At 42.7% G+C, this 25,335-nt stretch overlaps 1 protein-coding gene across 7 annotated transcripts in view; it reads left to right on the top strand.

Annotated features, from left to right (window-relative positions):
- The window catches only part of EOGT (EGF domain specific O-linked N-acetylglucosamine transferase), a 35,679-nt gene extending 10,862 nt beyond the window's left edge, over positions 1-24,817 (top strand). For all 7 annotated transcript variants that reach the window (XM_027585873.2, XM_027585871.2, XM_027585872.2 and 4 more), the window contains 10 exons: positions 3,000-3,106; positions 5,732-5,835; positions 11,785-11,877; positions 12,226-12,297; positions 12,664-12,750; positions 13,267-13,335; positions 18,235-18,296; positions 21,285-21,404; positions 23,101-23,203; positions 23,634-24,817. In XM_027585873.2, coding sequence (XP_027441674.1) covers positions 3,000-3,106; positions 5,732-5,835; positions 11,785-11,877; positions 12,226-12,297; positions 12,664-12,750; positions 13,267-13,335; positions 18,235-18,296; positions 21,285-21,404; positions 23,101-23,203; positions 23,634-23,780 — 964 coding nt within the window. In that variant the 3' untranslated portion in view covers positions 23,781-24,817. The remainder of the gene's footprint in view (positions 1-2,999; positions 3,107-5,731; positions 5,836-11,784; positions 11,878-12,225; positions 12,298-12,663; positions 12,751-13,266; positions 13,336-18,234; positions 18,297-21,284; positions 21,405-23,100; positions 23,204-23,633) is intronic.
- The last annotated feature ends 518 nt before the right edge of the window (positions 24,818-25,335 follow it).

Genomic DNA, 25,335 nt, shown 5'->3' with positions numbered 1-25,335 from the left:
AAATTAGGGTACTTTAAAAAACTTTTTATTTTAAAATAATTTTAGGCTTACAGAAGTTTAGAAATAATACAAAGAGTTCCCCTTGTACCCTTCCCCCAGCTTCCTCTAATGATGACAGCTTACGTAACCATAGCACAATGGTCAAAACCAGGAAATTGACATTGGTACAATATTATTAACTAAACACATTTGAATTTCGCCAGTGTTTATATGCACTCTCTTCAATTTTTTTTTTATCTTGGATACATAGTTCTATGAAATTTATATCACATGTCCACATGCATGCAACTACTACCACAATCAGGATATAGAACTGTTTTGTCATCCCAAAGAAACTCTCATGCTGCCCCTTTATTCGAAGCTGAGCACTCAATTCCAACTTGTGTGTCAGGTTTTCTACACACCACCGGGCAATTCTCCAACAGCTAGATGTCTTACAGTTCAACTCAATTCTGACACCATCTACCCGGAAACAGCATCAGATCCCACAGGTTAAGGGCTCAGTGCCAGAATTTAGACCCCAGTTGCAAGCCCAGGTGATCACCTGGGCTTCTGACCAATCTGCTGTAGATTGGGTTAGATTCATTTGCTGGAGCGGCTCAAATAACTTTGAGATACATTTTACTTACGAGTCTACCAGTTATATTATTATATCATAGAATATTATATTATAGAAGGATATAGCTCAGGAACAGCCAGATGGAAGAGATGCCTAGCACAAGGTTTGGGGAAAGGGGACAGAGCTTCCATGCCCTCTCCTGGCACCCGACTGTCCCTGTATCTCCCTATGTCTTCTCCAACTCAGAAGCCCTCTGAGCCGCTCCTCTCCTCTTCGGTTTTTATGGAGGCTTCATTACAGAGGCACGATTGATAAAATTATTGGACATTGGCAATTGATTCAAACTCCAGCCCCTTTTTATTCCCCTAAGGTGTGGGATGGGACTGAAAGCTCCAACCCTCTAATCACATGATTAGTTCTCCTGGCAACCAGCCCCCAATCTTAGGGAGGTCAAAAGTACCTCGTTAGCATAACAAAAGACACCTTTCTGGCTCTTATCACTTGGAAATTCCAAGGCTTTCAGGAACTCTGTGTGGGGAAATGAGAAAGAACACCGAATATCTATATATCTTATTATAAATGACAATATCACAGGTCACATAGGATACTCTTATTTAATGTTAATTGTTGAGGTCAAACATTCATGCTATGCATATCCTTCAGGATAATATTCTACCATTCATTTGTATGGCCTTTTACAGTCTACACTGTAACATCTTCTCTAACTTACGTTAAAAAATCAAAATTCATCTGAGTAACTTTGAAGATCTAGCTGGCTCTATTCAACAATTCACAAATTGGGCAGCATCCCATCTAGCAAACAGAGAGGAGCTCCAAGGAGCTGTACAAAATGGAAGGCTTTTCTTGGCAGAAGGGGGCAGGGACAAGGAAAGGAGATCACCTCATCTTCCAATGGGGAATAGGGAGGGTCTGGGTGGTAGATGACCTCGTTGGTGCTGACCAGAAAATTATAGACTGGCTGGTTAAGACTACATTCCTAGAGAAGGCTGAAACTGTAATTAGGGTAGGCATTAAGCCTTGGTTTGGTGACATGCGCTTAGCATCAGTGACTCCATTTTGGGCCTGTCATTTCTTTTTAACATTTAATAGAGTTCTGTAGTAGGAGTTCTTCCATTCTAGTGGACCTTTTGATTCCTAGTATATTTTGATAACTGATTCCACATGGTGGAAGTTCTCTAAGGTGTATTTATATTAGTGATTTATTGCCATGTAATAAATTACTCCAAAATATAACCTAGGGTAGATTTTTTTCATTATCTGTTTGATAACAAATTACTCCAAAATTTAACAGCTTAAGACAACACACTTCATTAGCTCACGAAGTTTCTGATGGTCAGGATTTGGAGGAGCGTAGCTGAGTGTTTCTGGCTCAGGAGCAGCTATTGACAAGGGCTGTAGCCATCTCTAGACTCAACCCGGCCTGGAGATTCTGCTTCTAGGCTCACTCAGTTTGTCTCTGGCTGTTGGCTAGAGGTACCATCTTTTTGCCACATGGGCCTCTCCCATTAGTGCTCCTTACAGCATGGCTTCCCTGAGAGAGAGAGAGAGAGAGAGAGAGAGAGAGAATGAGAGAGAGCACACAAGCATGCATGCAAGAGACCAAGCAGGTACCCTAGGATGGAGGCTTCAGTCTTTGTATACCCTAATCTCAGACATCACACACCATCATTTCTGCCATATTCTGTTCATTAGAAGTGAATCACTAAGTCCAGTCCACCCTTAAGGGGAGGGAATTAATCTCTACCTCTTGAAGGGAGAAGTATCAAAGAATTTGTGGACATTATTTTGAAACCACCACAATAATTCAGCGTTGTGTGTATTTTAAAAGGATTTGTTTGATATTTGTTTTACATCAGTTGTGGTCTCAAAGGTGAAGAGTTACAAACAGTCTTTAGGTTAACTCTAAATATCTCTTGGCACATGCTTTTGATTGTCTTCTTTTATATGGAAGAAAACTGCCATGTGGTCTCCAAAGACATTTTCTGAGGAAAACACTTCACTTTCTTCTGGGAAGCTTAGCTGTATGCTGTCTTTCCAAGGCACTCAATAATTTTTGGAATGTCATCTGTCTCAGCATCCAAGAACTCTGTCACAAGATCCCAGGAATCCTTCTTCAGTCTTCCCACTTTACTGGTAGATTATTTAGCCAATTCTATGTGTAAATTTCTTCTTTGTCTAGAAAATTCCAGGTCTATCTTGCACATGAGGCTGAAATTTGAAGTCATTTTTGTTGCTTGTCTCAGCATTAAAATTTGGTATCAAGTTATAGAAATGTTAGTATGTTTGAGAAGTTCCACATGTCTTCATAAGATCATATTCCAGAAAGAAAATCCCCGTAATGAGCAGATCCTAAGTTACAGTGTTGCCGTCGAAAGTTCAGGAGGACCCCCTTGAAACGTCTTCCAATTCATTATTGCAGGTTTGCTGAGCTGCAAAGCTATACTCAGCTCAACTTCAGACCTCTAGAAGATGCTAAATGTGACGTTGTGATTGAAAAACCAACCTACTTCATGAAACTGGATGCAGGTGGGAAGTTAAATTTGTCCGATATGTAGTTATTGGTGACTGAGGCTTTGTTCCTTTTTTGATATGTGTATATAGTGATTTCCTGTGACTTTCTGGGAGGCTGTGTGACATGAAGTGGTGGGTTTGGGTTTTGCTTTCTTCTCTGAAGATGTGAGCTAGTTTGAACTTCCCACTATATGTTACCTTTGGTATTTTAGAGGGAACCTGCACATTTCTATCAAATGACTCACTCAGAATCAAAAGATGAGAGAAAAAGCTATATATATGGGCACCTTCTGTAACTAAATTGACCCCACCTGGTTTCTCTAATCACTTGATTTTTGTGTTGTGCTTCACTAGAAAAAATTTAAAAGTAAAACCGTGTGTGTACTGTGGGTGGAGAAGGAATGCCCACTGAGTTCTTCTGGCAAACTTCCTGCCATCGGTTCCGTGACTGAAGTGAACCTAAAATTCCTCTGGAAGTCAGCAGGGCCGTATATTCTTGGTGGGGGTGGGGGGGTGGGGGGGGTGGGTGGGTACAAAAGAAAAGTTAAATTTAGAATTATTTTCCCATTTACACTTAGAGCTTGTGACTCTGAGCTCGCAAGCACAGCTTAAACTTGGTGAGCCAGTTGCCCTGGAGAGCAGCGCCGTAGGCCGTGCAGTTCCGTGTCTCCTCTTGAGAGATGAAGCTTACTCAGCCACATCCACGTGCACCCCCCGCCGGACCTCCCGGGGTGGGGTGGGGGAGAATATAGAGAGCCCTCTGTCACGAATAGTTCAGAATCACTGTCATGTATTGATTATATTTTTAATGTGCTCTGCTTCCTGAAGCTGCAATTCTTATGTAACAACGCATGAGGTCCAGAAACCCGACAAATGGAGGTTTTTGAAATACGAGCGAGTAAAAATGCTGCATGCGAGGTCCTGACTCATTTTTCAAATATGGAAACTGAAAAGGGGCCAAGCATCTATTCGGGTAGATGTCTGTGAGCTCTTAAATAGATGCTGGTATGCAGGCAGTAAAGTGTGTGAAGTGGGAATAATAAGCCAGCGCAGACCCGGGCGGTTTCTTTCCTATATTTGAAACTCTCCTTTTTTCTTCTTTCGCCCTCATCGCATTTCCCTTTCCACATTGACTCTTCACCGAGAGAGAATGAGCGTTTTATAGAACACGACTCACTTGGGGGCATATTTCTCGAGCATGGAACCTGCATTTTCTCCCTCCTTGCACCACCGAGCGCGGGTCTGGGCTGCATTCCCCAGTCCGTGTTATAAACTTACTGGATGACCCACGAGGGAGCTCATGTGTGCTGTGCGCTCACCTGGAAATAGGGATGTGTTGTCACAGAACTGTCTTTTTGTCATTAATTTGAAAATTTGCTCTTTGCCAAATGGTTCTGAAGGATGAAAGGAGTTGTCTCCAAATATTCCTCTCTAAAAACGATTTTCTCTTTTTTCTTTCTGGTCCATTGAGACATAATTGACCTGCAGCCCTGTATAACTTGAGGGTATACAGCATAATGACCTGGCTGACATAAACTGAAGATTTTTTACTCTTATTTTTGGGCACACAACGTTATTATTCACTGTGGGAGTGAAGTCATGATATGTTGTGATTTCTGCTTTTGAGAGTCACTGTTTTTCGTTCAGTCAAGATTTTCTGTCCTTTTAAAGTGCATGTGTCACATGTCAGTTCTTGGAATTTCACGCCGTTTAGATTTGCACATTGCCAGGTTGGACAATGGGTCCTGGGTACCTATGTCAGAAGAACGAATGTTTGGTTTCTTTGGAATGATGGACTTGCCACCTTAGAAATAGCTGCACCTATATCTCCCCTTCCCCCTATTTGACCCAGCAGGACTCGGGTAGTCTTCATTACAATTTCACTGTGTGTGTGTGGGGCTGGGTGCTTTGAGGTACAAGATCTTTGGGTGTCTCCTAACAAAGCTGCCACCTAAGTATAAGGATTTCCTATTTCTCATAGAGAAGCTAAAGCTTAGGAACATTACCAACTCATCTGAGAATGTTGCTCATGAATGGCTGAGCTGTATTCAGCCCGGTTCTTCTGACTCCAAAGTTCATCCTCTTTCAATGAGAACATGAGACACTGAGCCCTTTTAAATGATAGTTGGTTAATATTTTCCCAAGAAGCAATGCTATAAATCACGATGAAAAAGGAAAAAAGAAAGAAATGAAAAATACCAAAATATTAATAGTGCTGTCATCGTTGATACTTCTGTGATAAATTGATATTGCTTAATTGATTTTTAAAAGTAAGTGATCATAAAAAATAAACTTAGTTTTCATGGCCTTAATAGTTCTACCCCATTTTGAGCTAAATAGACTTCTAATATTTTTTTCTTGGAATTTACTGATCATTTGTTATTTAGTGTATATGGGATAATGCATTTCTGATTTCTAAATAGGCAATTTTAAAGTGAATTTTTGAACCCAATCATCTGTTAATTGAGGACTACCTGAGTACAGATCCTTTTGTGTTTGGAGAAAACTCTTACTCTTTTTTCTCCCAATTATTTTCAGCTAAAAGTCTATCACACCATAAACAGGTGGGGTAGAATAAAAATTGCTGAATCCTTTCCTCTCTGGGGTTACTTAACATAGATTTCTTTTTTCCAATACTAGGTGTTAACATGTATCACCACTTCTGTGACTTTATCAATCTGTATATTACTCAGCACGTTAATAATTCATTTGGCACAGATGCATACATCGTGATGTGGGACACAGTAAGTAAGAATGTCCTTTGCTTCAGCTTTGTCTTTGCCTTGCTCAGTGAATGTGTGGCTCTGATGTGGGTAAATGCAATTTTGTAAGACACACACATTGAAATATACACACATGTACACACCTGTGCAGATGGGTGTGAACGTGTCTCTGCACGCACACGTCCACATACGTATGGGCAGAAATGTTTGCGTGCATGTGTATCTTTGTTCTTTGAATTTTCGAATGAAGCAGTGGAAGATTTCTTTCCCCCTTCGGGCAGGTGGAGCTCCGAAACGTGTGCTTGGTGTTGCTCTGAGACACACATGTGAACACTGTCATTTGCTTAACTTCTCTGACCCCTCCGACCTGACCCACGTGGGGCAAGCTTGCCTCTGTTTTGCCATGTGGCCTCCTGTAATTGCCATCGGCCTTTGCTTGTTTGTAGCTCCCCTTTGCTGCTCGCTCGGTGACACATTGTGCTGTGCATGTCAGCTCACTACTGAGGGTGAGGCTTAGTCATAAACATAAAGACATGTGTTGAGGGGCGCCTGGGTGGCTCAGTCGTTAAACGTCTGCCTTCAGCTCAGGTCACGATCCCAGGGTCCGCATCGGGCTCCCTGCTCGGCAGGAGGCCTGCTTCTCCCTCTCCCACTCCCCCTGCTTCTGTTCCCTCTCTCACTGTCTCTTTCTCTCTCTCAAATGGATAAATAAAAATCTTAAAAAAAAAAAAAGACATGTGTTGAATTATACCTGCTCTTTGCTGAGTTGTTTTCAGCACAGTCTTTTTTCCCTTTTCTTTCTTTGCCTGCCGTGTCTGTGCTTCTTCCCATATTCTGCTCCACCTGCCAAGGTATCCCCCGAAGTTGCCCCCGTCCACTCAACTGTGAAATGGGATGATTCTAGTATCTAGCTCAGTGTCATTTTGAGGATGAGCCATAGAGTGTGCGGTCAGTCGCAGTGCCTGGCACATAGCACGTGTGCTCTGCACGTTGACTAGGACAATGAAAATGTTAAGAAGAGCCAGGGGTTTATGGTGTACACAGCAGGCTGCCTAAACTGGGAAGTTGGGACAGCCACTAAGAGATCATCTACAGTTCACCTAGGCATTCCAGCTCACAAGATGCTCATAGCACCCCCTCTTGGCATGAACGTTCCTGCAGGGGGACCACAGCTTGCTGGCAGGGCCACGTCAGACGTTTCTTCCAGGGGGAGTCCTTCTAGAAGCCTGAACGGCACCGCTCAGGGGCAAGGGGCCAGGATCCACCTGGGGCAGGTACCGACACACCTCACGTCCCATAGGGGCCAGTATCTCCTGCACCAGCTGCACTGGCAGATCCCCCAGGATCCCCAGAAGAGACGGCCAGTTTCCAAGAGTCGCTGTAGCCTTTCCCAGTCCAGATGCAACGTACCCGTCAAGCCTCTTTTTTAAATCACATGCAGTGTTACCTAAAAACACAGTTGACGCGTGCCATCTTCATTTCCGGAGAGCAGAGCCAGCCAGTTCGCCGAAGGTCACGTTCTTGTGCAGACGGGGAAATGGTTTCATGAATGCCTTTTTTTCACTGATATGAGGCTCATAGTAAAGCTGCATAGAAAGGTTTTCTTTATCACCGCTCCACAGACCTGAAGGCCGATGAGAACTGGTTTATAATTCTTGACGTGTTAAAGCTCTCTTTTGACTTTCTTCTTTGCAAGGATTTCCATTACCTTCTCAGGGGCCGGTTTGGCGACCAGCACAGTTTCTGTTCTCGAACGTGTTTCTGTGAGCAAAGGGCACAACAGTCCCTTTCTCCTCTTCTCTCTGCAAGTGCTTCTAGGCCACGGTCACTAGCTCTCAGAAGCCCTGAATGATTAACTCAGGGTAGCTGTACTTAAAAAAAATAAATAAACAAAATTACACCCTGTGTTATCTCATTTAATGCTTACAACCCTCTGTGAGGTAGGGTTTTTATTAGCTTGTTTTACAGATGAGGAAGCTGAGGCTCTGAGCCTCAGCCGGGTGTTGTAAGAGAAGGCAACCAGTGAGGGATGGAGTCAGGGCTCTGGGTCAGGCAGTCGGACCCCAATCCTGTGCCCTGAAATCACAGTGCTCTGTCTCCTCCCTCTAGTTCTCTGCAGATCCTATTAAGTTGATGGGAAGTTTCTAGACACTTTCCCAGAAGTCCCAGAAGCTTCCTTATATCTTGTTGCATGTTTTTCCATGTCTTCCTTAAGCAGACTAAGTTAAACTGAGCCAACTTCACAACCGTCCTCTGCACCTGCTGGGAGGGCATAGATAGGGTTCACAGCCACCACGACGTCCCAGGTTACTCAGTTACCTGGACACATGATGTGAGGGCATTCTGGCCATGATAGGCAGGCATGGACAGGATGGATTTAGCTGAGTGGGTTGGCCACCCTATGACCTCCCTCCTTTGGTACTCTCTGTGCATACACTTTCAACCTGCATACTTGGTCCCAGAGGTCTTTTTTTTTTTTTTTCTCCAAGATTTTATTTATTTGTCAGAGAGAGAGAGAGAGCACAAACGGGGAGAGTGGCACGCAGAGGGAGAAGCAGGCTCCCCGCTGAGCAGGGAGCCCGACGTGGGACTCGAGCCCAGGACCCTGAAGGCAGACGCTTCACCGACTGAGCCACCCAGGCGCCCCGGTCAGAGAGGTCTTCACTGGTTGCTCAGTCAGGTTCTTGGGACAAGCGATTCTGCCTGATTGCTCCAGAATCGAGGTCCACCGGACACTGTAGGTTAGATGAGGACAGCATTAAGGTGTTGTGTGGCCGCGTAATTTTCTCTTTCGCTGGCAAGGCCTTGGAGGAAGCCACACTGCAGGCCCCCCGGGAGGTGGCGAGCGGTGGAGCCTCCAAGCCGGGGCTGAGCAGCTGGGAGAAGAGCCGCCGGTGGCTGTGGCCGATGTTCACATCTTAGTGACAAAACTGCCCCCTCAAGGAAGCTGAGCGGGCCTTCCCTGTCACCCTCTCCAGTCTCAGCAGTTTGGCCGCTCCTCAGGCACATGGCTTCCTAGGTGAGATGGGCAAGGCCACTAGCCTCCAGAGGTGCACAGAAGGACCCTCCGCAGATGTGGTTCTGGCCACAGCAGGGCTGGTCCTACGAAGCAGAATGAATGAAAGGGGACTTACTGCAGGCTTTCCACATTTTCTTGTGCTAGGAGTAGTATGGCTTCATTATGATAATTTTTAATTATGTAAGTAACACTTGTTTATAATGAGTTCAGACAACACAGAAGTATGTAAAGTTAAGAAAAGTCCCCCGTTGGGGCACGTGGGTGGCTCAGTTGGTTAAACATCTGCCTTTGGCTCAGGTCATGATCCCGGGGTCCTGGGATCGAGTCCCGCATTGGGCTCCCTGCTCAGTGGGGAGTCCGCTTCTCCCTGTGCCTCTGTCCATTGCCCCCCGCTCATGCTTTCTCTCTCTCTCAAATAAATAAATAAGATCTTTTTTTTTTTTAAAGAAAAGTCTCCTGTCCCTGGAGGGGAAGGAGTTGGAAGGTAGGCAAAATGATCAAGAGGTACAAACTTCCAATTATAAAATAAATAAGTCATGGGGTTGTGGGAAACAAAAGAGAAAAAGACAAAGTCTCCTCCTTCCTCATCTCCAACTCCATTTCCCTCCAAGGTGACTAACTACAGTTCCCATGTATGACTTTATTTTAGCAAAGATAAATATATCCTTATCCAAAATTTATATAAGGATTTGTATAAGGATATTATAAAATTTGTGTAAGGGTGTGTTTCTATTATATCCTTATAGAAAATATGCTCTCTCATATTTGCTAACTTAACATTGTATCAGGGACATTGTTCCAAGTGGGTACATTTAGGGTTATTATTTTTTTTTTAGTGGTTACATGGTATTCAATTCGGTGAATGTTATGGATGTTCACATATTCAGTGCATGCCTCAGTGTATGTATAATCTCTTGGCCCCACGCCAATCACTTTTGTTTGTTTCCACTTTTGTGCTATTTGTGGAAATGCAGTGAATATCCTTTCCACAGACATACGTCTTTATACTCTTATCCCAGCATTTCTGTAGGACACATTTCTAGAAGTAGAATTTCTAAGTCATGGGTCAGGAGCATGTTTAAGTTAGAGACATACCCAGGAGGAAGTTTTATGTCATCTTTAAGAATACCCAAATATTCTTCAACATGAGACTAGAAAGAAAGAAGTTCCTCCTTCCCCTGTGGCAGATAATTTGAAGTTGAGGGACATGAATTAAGAAGCTTCTGGAGGGGGGCGCCTGGGTGGCTCAGTTGCTAAGCATCTGCCTTCGGCTCAGGTCATGATCCCAGGGTCCTGGGATCGAGCCCCGTGTCGGGCTCCCTGCTCAGCGGGAAGCCTGCTTTTCCCTCTCCCACTCCCCCTGCCTGTGTTCCTGCTCTCGCTATCTCTCTGTCAAATAAATAAATAAAATCTTAAAAAAAAAAAAAAAGCTTCTGGAGGTGGTTGTTGCTGAATAATACATGATTTCCCTGGAAAGGGATCAGTCAGGATTGCTGTATTTTATTATTAAATTTTCCTTTCAAGGGTATCTTATTTTATTTGAAGTATTTTATCTCAAGAAACTGTCTAGGATCACTTCTTTTAATTGCCCTTTATTTATTATTGAGCCAGAATAGGGACATTTCATTTTTGATGGTGTTGAGAAGGGCCTTTATTAGAATGGCACAGGAGAAACATCGAAGGGGAAAATTTTTTTCTTATCACTACATCTGACAGTTCTCACTAACTTTGAAATAACTCTAATATGTGCAACATCAAAATTTCAAAATCTGAAAAAAGAATGCTGTAATGGTAAAAAGGCATGAACATAATGTATAACCTGCTGTAGACCTTGAACGTCATCCTACAATACATAGTTCTTACTTCTTTTGGCTGAATTTTTCAATCTAAGTTATTCCATTTTTAAATAAATTGATCTCCTTCCTTTAGCTGATGGAGCACGTAATTAATTTCTACTTTTCAAAAATGAAATGCATTCAGTAAATGTAATAGAAAGAACGACTTCCCCCTGTGAGGCAAACTGCCGTACGTAGATTAAGAGCTTGGAGTCTGGAAGCAAACAGACTGGATTTAATCTCAGCCCTGCAAACACACCAGCACTACTGTTAATGCAAATTACTTAAATTTGTATCTCGGTTTCCTCATCTGTAAAATGGGGATAATGATATCACCTAGCTCATTAAGTTTGTGGGGTGTTCATTTCAAATGCTAGAGATATAGGAAATATGCAAGATGCTATAATAATAATTATTATTAATGTTAATGGGATGTTATCACATGTTACTCTTTAGTCAATGCGGAGATCATTTCATAGGCTAATGTTCATTGTATTGTAGTGTTAGGACTTTCAAGGCTTTTTCTTTTCAAAATTTCTTTTCAAAAGTGTATTCCATTTACCCTGATAATTTTTGCTTACTGAGAATATCCAAGTGTGTACAAATGATGGCATCTGTATATGTTGTATGTGTGTGATTTTTTTTTTAAGATTTTATTTATTCATTTGAGAGATGGAGCATAAGCGGGGGAGGGGCTGAGCAGGGAGCCCGATGCAGGCCCCTGGGATCATGACCTGAACTGAAGGCAGGCACTCAACCAACTGAGCCACCCAGGTGCCCCTGTATGTGTGTGATTTAGATAGAAGATTCACAGGGAAAAAAACCCACACCAGCTATCATTCAGAGATATGAATCTAAAAAGGGATAGGGTAGAAAAACAATGTTTTTAACAGACTAAGATTATAATTGTGGGTGATTATTTCTGATAACATTATATCATACTAGGTCCTTGCTCAGGCCTAAGATGAAAATCCATTTTTCTTCCATGAATTTTATGAGCTTGTTTAGAATCATTAGTTCTTAACACTGACAAGCTGATTCAAATATTTTGTTGCACTTTTGAAAAGCCACGTTGTAGACTTTTGTTGCCCTAACCTCTTTTGTTTCCACTTTCAGAGCTCCTATGGATATGGTGACCTGTTCTCTGACACCTGGAAAGCCTTTACTGATTATGATGTTATACATTTGAAAACTTATGATTCCAAAAGGGTACTGGAAACTTTGCTGAAATGTCTGTAAATAACAGTCATTGTAGATGACTCACTCATCAAATAAATTTTTAATACGAGTTTCTATTAGCTATTGCCACTGATTTCTGACTTTGTAGTTTCTTTTTTTATAACTTCAAATCATTCTTAATTATTAACCATGTAGTGTGCAGAAAATTTTTCCTTTAGATTCTCCAAAATTATGACTTTCCCTTGAGTGAAATAGTTTGCCATTCAAAATATTTCAGTGCAAAAAGATTAATTAAAATATATTTTCTGTGATTATAAGTACTATTTTGATGTGGTACAAATTGTGTTCTCTTACCTTATATAATACCTTCATTCTTAGGTATGTTTTAAAGAAGCTGTTTTTTCTTTACTCCCCCGGATGCGATACGGGCTGTTCTATAATACCCCTTTGGTAAGCATATCTGTTATTCATATTCATATTTATACATTTATTCTTCATAGGTTTTTTTTTAAGATTTATTTATTTATTTTAGAGAGAAGCACACGTGTGCGGGAGAAGGGGGTGGGGCAAAGGGAGAGGGAAAGAGAATCCTCAAGCCGACTCCTGTTGAACGTGGAGCTGGACTCAGGGCTTGATCCCAGGACTGTGAGATCATGACCTGACCTGAAATCAAGAGTTGGCCGCTTAACCAGCTGAGCTATCCAGGCATCCCTATTCTTGATAGGTTTTAAGATAACATTTATATATAACTTGAGAACATCTTCAAGAGTAATACACAATTATTCACTGTAATATGAACTATTGTTTTCGTGTTAGATATCTGGCTGCCAAAACACGGGATTATTCAGGGCATTTTCCCAGCATGTGCTACACAGACTAAACATCACACAGGAGGGACCCAAGGTAAGGAGTACCTTGGGAGTTCTGACGTGGGCCTGACTTTTCACCCGAAATAAAAATCAATGCCACCTTTGCAGAAAAAGAATCAGAAGACAGTGTTTTCTCAGTTAGCAATTTCTCACCTGAAGTGATCCAAAATCAGATGTCACCAACCTGTGACAGATAAGCTAAGGGACAGTGGAAGTATGTACTTTTTTTCTCCTTTTCCTTTTCCCTGTCTTTCCCCACGTCACCTGGTTCTCCCCCCAAATCCTCACCTAACCCACAAACCCCTGCCAAAAATTCCATGCAGCTAACCAAACAGAAGTGTAATAAACAGGTTTTGTCTTCTGTGGCTAAAGTGGATGCATTTTAGTTTCCTGCAAGAACTCTGAAGGAATCAGACTAAAATCATAATCATCCCCTAAATGTATCCTGATTGAGTTTCGTCTCTTTGTGAAAATCACATTTTAGGTTCTAGCATTCACTCATATGTGCAGGCATATACAGCATGATTTTGCCTTTTCCTTTTGATTGCAGGACAGAAAAATCCGAGTCACCATCCTTGCACGGAGTACAGAGTACCGGAAAATACTAAACCAAAATGAGGTTAGTGTTTGGTAGGCATTTTTAATATCATCGTATTGAATTTAACCTTCTGTGACTGATGTGCTTAATTTTTTTCACATTGCATTAAATGCTTTGATTTGAAATTATTAGCTTTTAGAAAAGTTTGATGGCTATGCCTGGTTCATTTATTGGACTTCTCCTGGGAGTCAGCAAACCACCCATTGCCCAAACTAGCTTCGCCTCACGGGAAACGTGTATCTGCCCCAACTCAGAGGGGAAACAGAGGCAGAAATTCTGATTCCTGCCTTTACTGCCATAGGTTGCCAAACATTCTGCCTCTGGACAAACGAGCAGCAGAAATGCAAGAGTAGCTCTTGAGAGGTGGTTGATGGAGCATGGTGATACGGTGGCATCCACCATCTAAGTTGGAAGAGTCTCCGTTCCTTTCATGACTGTGTGTCTTAGAAACTATTCACCTCTTAGGTTCTCTAATTCATTTCGACAGCGTGAACTCGTACATTGTACTTAAATAAGATCACCCTATAAGGCACCTGCCTACAATAGCGTGGCTGGAAGATGTTCTCACAATAGTGTGATTGATTGCACAGAAATGTGTTGGGCACCTGCTATGTCCTGGGCCATATTCTAGGCCCTGGAGCTACAGTAGAGGACAAGACAGGTAAGGTCCCTGTCCTCATGGAGCTTATGCTCTCAAGGTGGGACAGACAAGAAATAAGTAAACAAGTCCCTAAGTAAGGTGATTTCAGGTAGTGGGCAGTGCTACAAAGGAAGTAAAACAAGGTGATGTGTTGGGGCAGGAGATGTAGGAGGAAGGGGGAAGCAGTCAGGTGAGGTGTTTAAAGAGGTGCTGTTGGCAGAGACCTTATCAGTAAGAAACCAGCCAGGGAGAGAGCCTCCCAGGCAGAAGCAAATGGCCTGTGGTGTTCAGAGCTTTAGGTGCTCCAGGAATGGAGGCTCACCAGCGTAACTGGCACAGTGGGAGAGGTGAGGATGACCCCACAAGAGGTCAGAGAAGTCAGGCAGGGTGTGAGGAGGTCCCCTATCTTATCAGCCTCATGGGCCTGGGTGAGGAGATGGGCAGGTTTTATTCCGGTGGGAGGGAAGCCTCTGTGAGGTTTGCAGCAGGGTGTGGTAGGCAGAATCATGGGCTACCACCAAAAGATGATTCTTCTCGCCAACCGGATTTCTGTTGAGCACCTCCTGGAAAGTGGAAGTGGAAGACAGAATCCAGGAAGGAGACATGAGGATAGAAGCAGGGCCAGAGAGATGCCGCGTTCCTGGCTTTGAAGATGGAGGAAGGGCCCCGAGCCAAGGAATGCGATGGCTTCTAGAAGCTGGGCACGGATTCTCCCCTCGAGCCCCCAGAAGGAGCACAGCCCTGTGGACAGCTGTCTGTCTCACTGTTGGACTACTGTCCTGCAGAACAGTGGGAGGGTCAGTTGTGTTCTTGTGAGCTGTGGACTCTGTGGTAATTGGTCATAGCAGCTTGTCGAAAACGAATACACAGGCAGAGACATGAACTGGCTTATTTATTTATTTGTAAACCACTCTGGCTGCAAGAGTAGAAGCAGAGGGATTCATGCAGAGCCGTCACTGTGGCCCCAGTAAGAGTTTAGATGAAGGTGATGACGGCAGAGATGATAAAGGAAATGAATTCAAGATCGGTCTCGGAGAGCAAGTCTAGGAGACTTCCTGTCAGTATATGCAGGTACACATGAGGTCAGCCCAGGAAAGGCACTGAGAATCAGGTGAACTCCCAGGCTTTTAGCTTGAGCAGGCCAGTGGAATTGAGATGGGAGAAGCTCAGTAGGAGGGGACTGGAGGCAAGTTTGGCTGGGTAAAATGTTTTACACAGATTAATTTGGATGCCTAATGGGCAGATCAAAATTATGTAATTAGTGTCTTGAGATCCATATGGATTATGGAGGACATGAACATATGGTGTGATGAGACACTGTTTGGAAGCCGTGGGTGGAAGAAATGAGCAGTGTGTGTGTGTGTGTGTGTGTGTGTGTGTGTGTGTGTGTGTTACAGACCTGTAAATAAAAATGTATCAAGTGATGCAGGGCTGGGGTAGATGGATGGGAAGCCTCACAAGAACACAGAGGCTTAGAGGTTACAAAACATGCTTAAGGTCACCCAGCCAGGGAGCAGAATAATAGGGGGTGAGCCGTGGTCGTCAGGGTCTGAGCCTGCTTCTTAACCAGAGAACTCTGCTGCTCCAACACAAATAAATGTGAGGATGCTGACCCACTTTGGCCCCCAGTCTGCCGGGAAGGCTGGCCAAGGAGCAGCCTCAAACCTGGCAAGCGGTCCAGCGCAAAGGAGTAGCACCAGTGGGTGCTGCAGTATCGCCAGCGACGTGTTCACATCTGGTCCCGCTGATCGTGCAAACGATGTTGCCCACGGGTGAGATTTGGCATTTCGGATCTGAACTCTAAGCCAAAGAGCACCCACCGGCTGCTTTTCTCCCGGTGATCAGCATCACTTGAAAAGGCAGCTACCAAGCAGAGAAGAAAGCACCTTTGACTCTACCTTGATTCATGAATAGATAGATAGATAGATAGATGATAGATGCCTGTTTTTGTTTTTACTGGAGGCTCAGGTGGCACTTGACAGTTCATAAAATGGCTTCAGAGGTAGGGGCTAGAGGAGAGACAAAAAATAAACTGGGGTGGGAAAGAAAAACAACCAGGAGGAGTTAAGAGCTGGCTGGCTCCTTCTCAGCCTGATGTAGGGGAAGGAGGTGGTGCCTCTGAACAATAGAATGGATCCCTTCCTTCAGCCCTTGGTAGGGGACAGAGAAAAAGCAAACGACTGTTGCTTTGGCCCTTTGGAGTCTCAAGGAAAAGGGCTGCCTGCGTGGCTCAGTTGGTTGAGTGGCTGCTTTCGGCTCAGGTCGTGATCTCAGGGTCCTGGGATCGAGTCCCGCATCGGGCTTGCTCAGCAGAGAGTCTGCTTCTCCCTCTCCGTCTGCCCCTGCCCCTGCTTGTGTGCTCTCTCTCTCATATAAATAAATAAGATTTTTAAGGAAAAAAAACCCCAGATGCTCTCATTAAATGACAGTTCCTGCAATCCTTCCCAACCTCAGGATGGGATAATCATGTCAGAGGGCTGTGGCCACCTCCGCGGTGTGACTAGAAATTGTAAAAAAAAAAAAAAAAAAAAAAAAGCCTGTTTGCTCGAGGACCCTCTAAAACGAGATTCTTTTTATGTGGGCCCATCTCATTACAAGACCAGGGCTCATGCATGGGGATTAATTCGCTCCTGGAAAACGGAATTCTAACCTATCCTCACTCCTTCAACTCCCTGACATAAGTAGTATATTCAGGGGAGTTCAGGGGCTGTCTAGAGAAAGAAACTTCCATTCTATAACTGTGTATGTGTGTAACAGGGAGGGAAGTGGATGTAAGTCCTTGCCTGTTGCTTTTACCAGGGCACTGCCTAAAAACACAGATTCTGGGGTCAGAAGACCTAGATTTAATTTTGGCTCTGCCCTTTGCTAGCTGCAAGATCCTGGGAAAGTTCCTTAACATCTCTAAGCCTCCACTGTATCATTTTAAAATAGGCATATGGGGTGGGGGGGGAGGCGCCTGGGTGATTTCAGTCAGTTCAGTGACTCTTAGTTTTAGCTCAGGTCATGATTTCAGGGTCATGAGATCAAGCCCTGAGTAGGGCTCCCCGCTCTCAGCTCAGAGTCCGCTTGAGATTCTCTCCCCCTCCTTCCCCCCTCTACCCCTCCATTCGCTCACACATGTGGCTTTCTCCCTCTCTCAAATAAATAAATAGATAAACTGTTAAAAAAAAAAGGCATATGGGGGTGCCTGACGCTGGCTCAGTCAGAGGAGCATGTTACTCTTGGTCTTGGGGTTGTGGGTTCAAGCCCCATATTGGGTGTAGCGATTACTTAAAATCTTTAAAAAAATAGGTGTAATAATAATATTTACTTGGTATGAGACTTGTATGAGGATTAAGTGACGACCTAAAGCACTGAGCATTGCCAGCACAATTGAAGTGATACATTTGTTACCATTTTTGTTGTATAGTGCACACCACAGGCCACAGGATACAAGAACAAAAATTTCTTTTTTTTTTTTTTTTTAAAGATTTTATTTATTTATTTGAGAGAGAGAGAATGAGAGATGGAGAGCATGAGAGGGAAGAGGGTCAGAGGGAGAAGCAGACTCCCCGCCGAGCAGGGAGCCCGATGTGGGACTCGATCCCGGGACTCCAGGATCATGACCCGAGCCGAAGGCAGTCGCCCAACCAACTGAGCCACCCAGGCGCCCAAGAACAAAAATTTCTGAATAGCAGTGACCCACAGTGTTGGGTTAAGACGGCTAATTGTGAGGGACACAGAAAACCATGGCTGTATTTTGGATACTAGGTTAATTGTGCTTTGTTACTTTCTGTTTGCTAGAAGAATAATTGTTTTTTCTGTGTAGAAATATTGAGAACATTATTTTTGGCCAAAATTTAATGTTTTCAGAGGATAAGGCCAAAAGCACAAGTGGTTTGTCTGAAATGAGATAAGGGATAGGGAGAAAACTCTTAACATAAAGCCTGGAACAAGGTAGGTGCCCAGCAAACCTATGTTGAAAAATTGAGGGAATAACTAGCAAGTAGTAATAATAGCAGTTAATAGGTAGTGAGCTCTGTGCCGAACACTTCACTCCCATGAATTTGCTGCTTTCAGCCTTTATGACAGCCCATTGTGGTGGGATTTTAGGGAGGTAATGTGACCGAGGGGTGGAATCTGCATTTGAACTCAGTTAAAGGTTAAGACCGTAGATCTGAATGATAGGTAATACCTGAAAAATATTATGTATGAAAATAAGAAATTTTAGGACTCAAAGGAAAATAAAACAGAAGAGAAGGAAGGAAAAGACATTCTAAATGTTTTTTTTTTCCCCCTAGCTGGTAAACGCACTGAAAACGGTATCTACACTTGAGGTTCAGATTGTCGATTACAAATATAAGTAAGTAATATCCCGCTCTTGGACAGACGCTGTTATCTTTTGCTTGGATGAGTTAATGGAAAATCAAAAGGGTTTTTCAAATGGTAGCCGTTGACACTGATAGACTGGGAAGGGACAGGCAGACACCTCTGTGAGTGAAGTGAGCAGGTGAGGACCCGGGGCAGACAGGGGCAGTTGCTCTTCGGCTGTGTGCGGTCTGATATTTTGACACCATCTCATTGTTCAAGCGAAGTGGTGAATCCAGAGTTCTTTTTTCGAGTCCACATTTTCATTTGAAATTTCTGAATTTTTAGAAGTTGGAAAAAAAAAAAATACGGGCGCCTGGATGCTGTAGTCAGTTAAGCGTCCGACTCTCGGTTTCAGCTCCCATCGTGGTCTCAGGGTCCTGAGATAGAGCCTCACACCAGGCTCTGTGCTCCGCACAGGGTCTGCTTGGGATTCTCTCTCCTCCCTCTTTCTCTGCCCCTCCCCCCTACTCACGCTGTCTCTCTCAAAAATAAATAAATCTTAAAAAAAGTTGACAACTAATTCTGAATTAAAAAAAAATGTTAAAATGTTCCTGGCCTAATTTGTCCCATTAGCTGCTGCGTCTTAACTCCTGGCCTAAAGTTAGTTCTATGGGAATAATTTGAGGGTCATAGAGTAATACGAGGTTTCTAAAAATATTACAAAGTTTTTGCATTTCTTTTAAAACTCCAGCACAAGCAAAAGGCTTAGAAAGACAGAATATACCTAACATTTACTGTCTAGGTAAACCCTGTGGATGTAAAAACAACAGTGCCTGTTCCTGGTTGAAAAAACCAAGCAGTGTAGAAAAAAGCTCAGAAGGAAAGGTGAAGACTTTTCTGTCCTCCCTTGCCCACCTACAGTCATTGCCTTGTTTTCCAAATTTAACCCTAGGAACAGTTTCTATGTTAAAAAAAGAAAAAGTATCCATATTCAAGCATATGGGTCTCTGTTATTGATAGGTTGGAACTTAACAGTAAGAAGGGCGTCTGGCTGGCTCAGTCCGCAGACCACATGACTCCAGATCTCAGGGCTGTGCATTTGAGCCCCACACTGGGTGTGGAGCCTGCTTAAAAAACAAACAAACAAACAACAACAACTTAACGGTAAACAGGGGAGTTCCGCACCTTATTCTTCATACATCCATTCATTTATACAATCGATCTTTATTGTGTACCTGCCAGCCGGTCACAGGCTTTGAAGTAGGAGTCCAGTTACGGAGGATGGCATGGCTTTAGTCTTGAGGACCACAGACCCGGAATACAAATAAATAGCAGTCGTAAGAACAGCTACCATTTGTTGTGACTTACTCTTAAGCTTTGTCATCTCATTCTCCCTACAGTCTTAGGAGGTTGGCAGAACTACTCCTGTCTTACAGATTACACTGTGCAATGGTGCCTACCGTTATCACCACAGGAAGACACGGAGGAAGAAGAGGGCCCGAGGTCAGGCTGACAGAACTGGGGAGGGCACCTCGGACGCTCAGGCATTGACTGGCTTTTAGGATACGTAGGTTTTTTCAGATGAAGGAAGAGTAACAATAAATTCAGACCTTGCCAGTCTGAGGGAAGCATTACAATACAGTAGATGGAGCTTTGCCTCCTTATCCTCAGACTTCAGGCTTCTGTCCATCTGGGCACATCCTCATGCTTCCCCCGGCATCAGCTGGCCTTCCTGGAGAAACCAAGGCAGGTGCACCTCTTGTGAGACACACACAGGGTGCCCCCTGTCTTCCTTTCCCTGTGTGGCATGGGGGGTTTCTGTTGTCCTTCAAGAGGAAGCTCTTTAAAGAGGAGGAGCTGGGGGCACCTGGGTGGCTCTGTTGGTTAGGGGCTCGACTCCTGATTTCAGCTCAGGTCATGATCTCAGGGTGGTGAGATCGAGCCCCACGTCAGGCTTTGTGCTCAGCATGGAGTCTGCTTGTCCCTCTTCCTCTGCACCTCCCCCCCGACTGCTCACTCATTTCTCTTTCTCTCAAATAAATAAATGGAATCTTAAAAAAAAAAAAAAATAAAGAGAAGCTGGGAATTCTTATGCTCTTAAATTCCAAATAATCTTGGTCATTTTTTTTTTCCTTTGGGTAAGCAGGACTGGGAGATCTAATTCCATTACGTGTATTCAGAGTATTATACTTAGTCCAGTGTTTCTTGCCAGCCTCATTTCAGTGGACGTTTTTGGCATTGACTTTGTGTTCAGAGTTTGCATGTTTTTTGGGGTCTTGAATTCGGAGCACACTTTTATGATCTTAATGTGCATAAAATTGTGGATTAGTTTGTTGCAAAGTCAGGACAATGCCTTGGTGGTATCTGAACTAATTTTAGGTGTACCCAGATGGCATTGAATAAACTCCAATCACACAAGGAGTATTTATTTTATAAAAAAAAATTCTTTTATTATCTTAAGGAAGTAGGTTTCAGTTTGATGCTAGTATATCACAACAGCTCTTTAGTAGCCTCCTGATTTCCCTGTTTCATAAAGAAAGAGCAGGCCTCGGCTCAGAGCTTTGCCTTGCTGTGGGATCTACCTAGATTTGAATCTTTTTCCTTTGATTATATCTGTTTTTACAGTTTTGTTTGACCCGTGTTACCGGTTTTTCATTTAAGACAGTGCTAAAAGTTTCCTTCTAAAATAAATGCATTTAGGGGCACCTGGGTGGGTAGAGCTTGCAACTGTTGATCTCGGGGTCATGAGTTCAAGCCCCACATTGTGTAGAGATTGAAAATGAAATCTTAAAAAAATGCATTTATTTGCAAATATTTGCACTTTTTTAAAAAAGTGAGCTTACTTAGAAAACAATGTTAAATTATTAAATTATTAAGTTATTAATTCCCGGAGTAGGCTTGAAATTGGCAAAAAGCCATAGTGGAATGTGATTTAAATTGGGAAAGACACTTGTATGAATATTGTTACCGAGTCCTGAACTAAGTCATCTTAACAGTTTCTGTCTTCTCGCCATCTGTCTGTTGTTCTATATGCTCACAGGGAACTTGGGTTTTTGGATCAGCTGAGGATCACTCATAACACGGACATATTTATTGGAATGCATGGAGCTGGTCTTACCCATTTACTTTTCCTTCCAGACTGGGCTGCTGTATTTGAACTGTAAGTGCTTTGAGACAGCTTTACATTGAGGCCATGAATAATGCTTTTTATGCATGCCGAGACTGTCATTCAGAGCTTCAAAAGGCCTGATACTTACTCCTTACAGGAAAGTCACATCATATAGGCTTCTAGAAAGAAAACAGACCTCAAATTAAAAATGTGAAGTCTGCAGCCACCGTTCACTTAGCAAGCAAATTCCGCTTTCTCCCTCCATCTTATGATGATATGGGAGATGTGCGTCTGTGACTTCTGTCCTCGAAGCTTGTTCCTATCTGCCTCTCAGGCTGTGATCATCTCTCTGCCCTCTGTGTCGTTGTGGTAAAAGGCAACCTGTATGTTGCATACCTGTGTTCACGGCAGCACTGTTCCCAATAGCCAATGTGGAAGCCATCCAAATGTCCTTCAGCGGATGAACGGATAAACAGAATGTGAAATGTGGGTCTATCTGCATACCTCTGCATTAGTCAGCCTTAAAAAAGAAGGGGATCCTGTCACAGGCTACAACATGGATGAACCCTGAGGACATTATGTTAGGTAGAATAAGCTACTCACGCAAGGACATACACTGTGTGATTTCACTTATGTGAGGTATGCAGAGTAGTCTGGTTCACAGAGATGGAGCATAGAATGGGGGTTGCCAGGGGTCCGTAGGGGGTGGGGGGGGGAATGAAGAGTTCTTGTTGCATGGAACAGAGTTTCAGTTTTGCAAGATGGGGACTTTCTGGAGATTGGTTGCACAACGTGAACACTCTTAACACTACTGAACTGTACACTTAAAAGTGGACAAGATGGTAAATTTTGTGTTTTCTACCACAATTAAAACAAGAGAGTTCAAGAACCTATATGTCTCATGAAGAGCACGGCTCCAAAGCACAGGCCAGCCACTCTGCCTTGTGCTCACTGATTCCATCCACAGGGAAACTGAGGCTTCAAGATGAAAATGATCTTTCTGGGGCGCTCCTCTAACCGGGGTGGGTGGTTATGGAGACATGGCCCTCTCCCCCTTGGTAATTCTGCCCTGGACACCATGCCTCATCTTTCATTCTGGACACGCCAACGGTGGTTACTGTTACCTCATTTCTCTCTTTGTGTCTAAGCACCTAGATTACACTCAGTTTAAATGGGAGACTATTTAGAAAAAAGTTGTGAACTTCTCACATTCTGCAAAAATATTGGAAATGCATATATGTTAGAGAAATAGCCAGATAATTAGGGATTCTATCTCAGTGCTTCATTTCCTCCAGAGGGAGGGAGGTAAAGAAGGAAGGGAGGAAGGGAGGGAGGGAGGGAAGAACGGAGGAAGGAAAGAGGTGTAATAGATAACCCTTAGGCCTTGGAGCTCAGCAGACTGGGCTCAGTGTTTGCTTCCCTAGCTATGTGCCCTTGGATGTGGTACCTCCCCTAAGTCTGCTTGCATGTGTGTAGACTGGGTATTCGGAGATAATATCAAGTTCACAGGCAGTTGGCCCTATTGATAAACTTCAGTTCCTTCCAAACCTTGATCCTGTTTGGTTTTTTTAAAGTTGAGGTAGCTTAGTTATGAGGATGTTTAAAAAATAATCTCCATCAATCTTGTATACGAGTTATACAACCTTTTGCAGGAATATATTTGGGAGGTGCATTATTTCCCAGAGAAATGTTGATTGACAAAACGCCTGGACACAGGTCTCATGTGTGGGTGCCCTTGCATCCTTAGGTACAACTGTGAAGATGAGCGCTGTTACTTAGACCTGGCCAGGCTGAGAGGTGTCCACTACATCACTTGGCGAAGGCAGAACAAAGTCTTTCCTCAGGATAAGGTAAAGTTCAGTGATGAAACTCACCTTGTTTTGTGTTTTTTTTTCTTTTCACCTCATTTTGCTTTTTCATTGGTTTAAAGTATCTAATTAATATGAAAAACTATCATTAAACTTCAAAGATAAACTTCTTCTCTGGAACATTGAGTTGTATTTTATATTTGCAAGTTGAGGGAAAAGGGAAATAAATCACTCCATATCTGTATGTTGAGAAGACAACTTTGGGAACTTTGGGCCTAGAAAGATGTATTAAATTATATATAGGAGGGATCAGCAAACTATAGACCAGTAGGCCAAATCTGGCCCACCACTGTTTTTATAAGTAAAGTTTTATTGGGACAGTTGCCTTGGCCAAAGTAAAATGATTTTATTCCTGTTCAGAAAACCATATCCTCAGTGACTTACAGATTTATGTTTTGGTTTGGTTTTGTAGGGCCACCACCCAACTCTGGGGGAACATCCGAAATTTACCAACTATTCTTTCGATGTAGAAGAATTCATGTACCTTGTCCTTCAGGCTGCAGACCACGTATTACAACACCCAAAGTGGCCATTTAAGAAAAAACGTGATGAGCTATAAATGTGCTGAATCTGTTTGCAAAATCTGTTTGTTTAAACATTCCACCACCCAGACTCACAGTTAAGTCAGTAAAACACCTTGTTATTTCCTAGCCCCAAATTACCTTTTCTATACCAAAACATGCCTTCAGGATAGTACTTAGGTGTTTTAGAGGCTTTAGCTGTTTCCTGGGATTTTTATGTCATAGCTATTTATCAAGAGACTGTTTTTGCACTGAAAACTTTACTCTTTATAGTTCAAAAATAAGGCTGTACTAGGCTCACTAGTACATTTGAGCTTCTTAGGTCTACCAAAGTTTTCACCTTTCTTGGCTTTAGAATTTGTAAATGTTTTTGTAGAATAACATGGGATTGTAGTTCTAGAGGCTTCTAACTTGTTTGTGTTATATTTGAGTAAATTCACAGAAGCTTTTTTATTTGCCAAAATCTGTTCATAACACTGTTTGTGATAGGAAAGGAAAACATACCACACACACACACACACACACACACACACACACACACACACACACACACACTCACGTTTGATTCTCAGTACCAAGCTATAGGTAGCCTACTCCACGTTAGAGATCAGTGTTTATAAACAGGTCTGTTTTACCCTCTCAGAGTCCAGACAAACTCCCACAGAATTCTCTGCTGTATCTGCTAAGTGAACTCCAGGTTATATGCACCAGTAATTTGTATAAACCATGCTGCTACATTAATTTATATTAATGGATTGCATATGCAAATCATGTTTTTCCCAAAACGTAACAACTACATATGATAAAAACAAATTAGAACATCCCTTAGGACGTCTTTGGATACCTTCTAGCTGGTTTCCACTAATTCCTTCTTAGCTCTGGAGAACATTTATGTTGAATTTATGTATCAAAGGGTCGTTTCCAGTGTGCATGGACCTGTGACGGCATACCCCTTTGTGTGTGCATCTACCTCTTTTAGCATGGATGTATTCCCCTTTGAGTTTGCAGGCTTCACAGTAGCTACATGAAGAACATTTTTCCCTATCAAAAATGAAGACCAAAAAAAAAAAAAAAAGTAAAGACACATGTGAATTACCCATTTCAAAATGAAAAAGAAGCCATGAGAAAGTACCATTGATTACAAAGAATATCTGAAATGCAGACCCACTCTTCAGGATTCATTTCTCACTGTTGATGAACTTTCAGTTCAGGGGTCAGAAACCATGGATTTCATTTCCTGCAAAATGTGAAGTTTACATTTTATTAACACTTGAGAAATCTAATTTAGAGATGAATGACTTCTATTTTTTCAAGTAGAGGATTAGCAGAGCTGAGAATTTTTTTAAAAAACATTTTAGCCTTGTAAAAAAAAAAAGAGAGAGAGTATGTAACAGAGAAGTAACCTGAGAAACCCCAAATATTTGTTTTTTGGACCTTTACAGAACAAGTTGACTGAGCCCTGCTTTCCAGGATTATGAACAGTCTTCTAGAGTTTAGGGATATTTATTAAAATCTCTGTAAAGAAAGTAGTGCATCATAGCTTTGATTCGGCTGTTAAATTGCGTAAAAAGAATTAGAACCTATGAATTTTGC

This window comes from Zalophus californianus, chromosome 1 (assembly GCF_009762305.2).
Source record: "Zalophus californianus isolate mZalCal1 chromosome 1, mZalCal1.pri.v2, whole genome shotgun sequence".
NCBI lineage: Eukaryota > Metazoa > Chordata > Mammalia > Carnivora > Otariidae > Zalophus > Zalophus californianus.
This window is presented reverse-complemented; position numbering and strand designations above follow the sequence as displayed.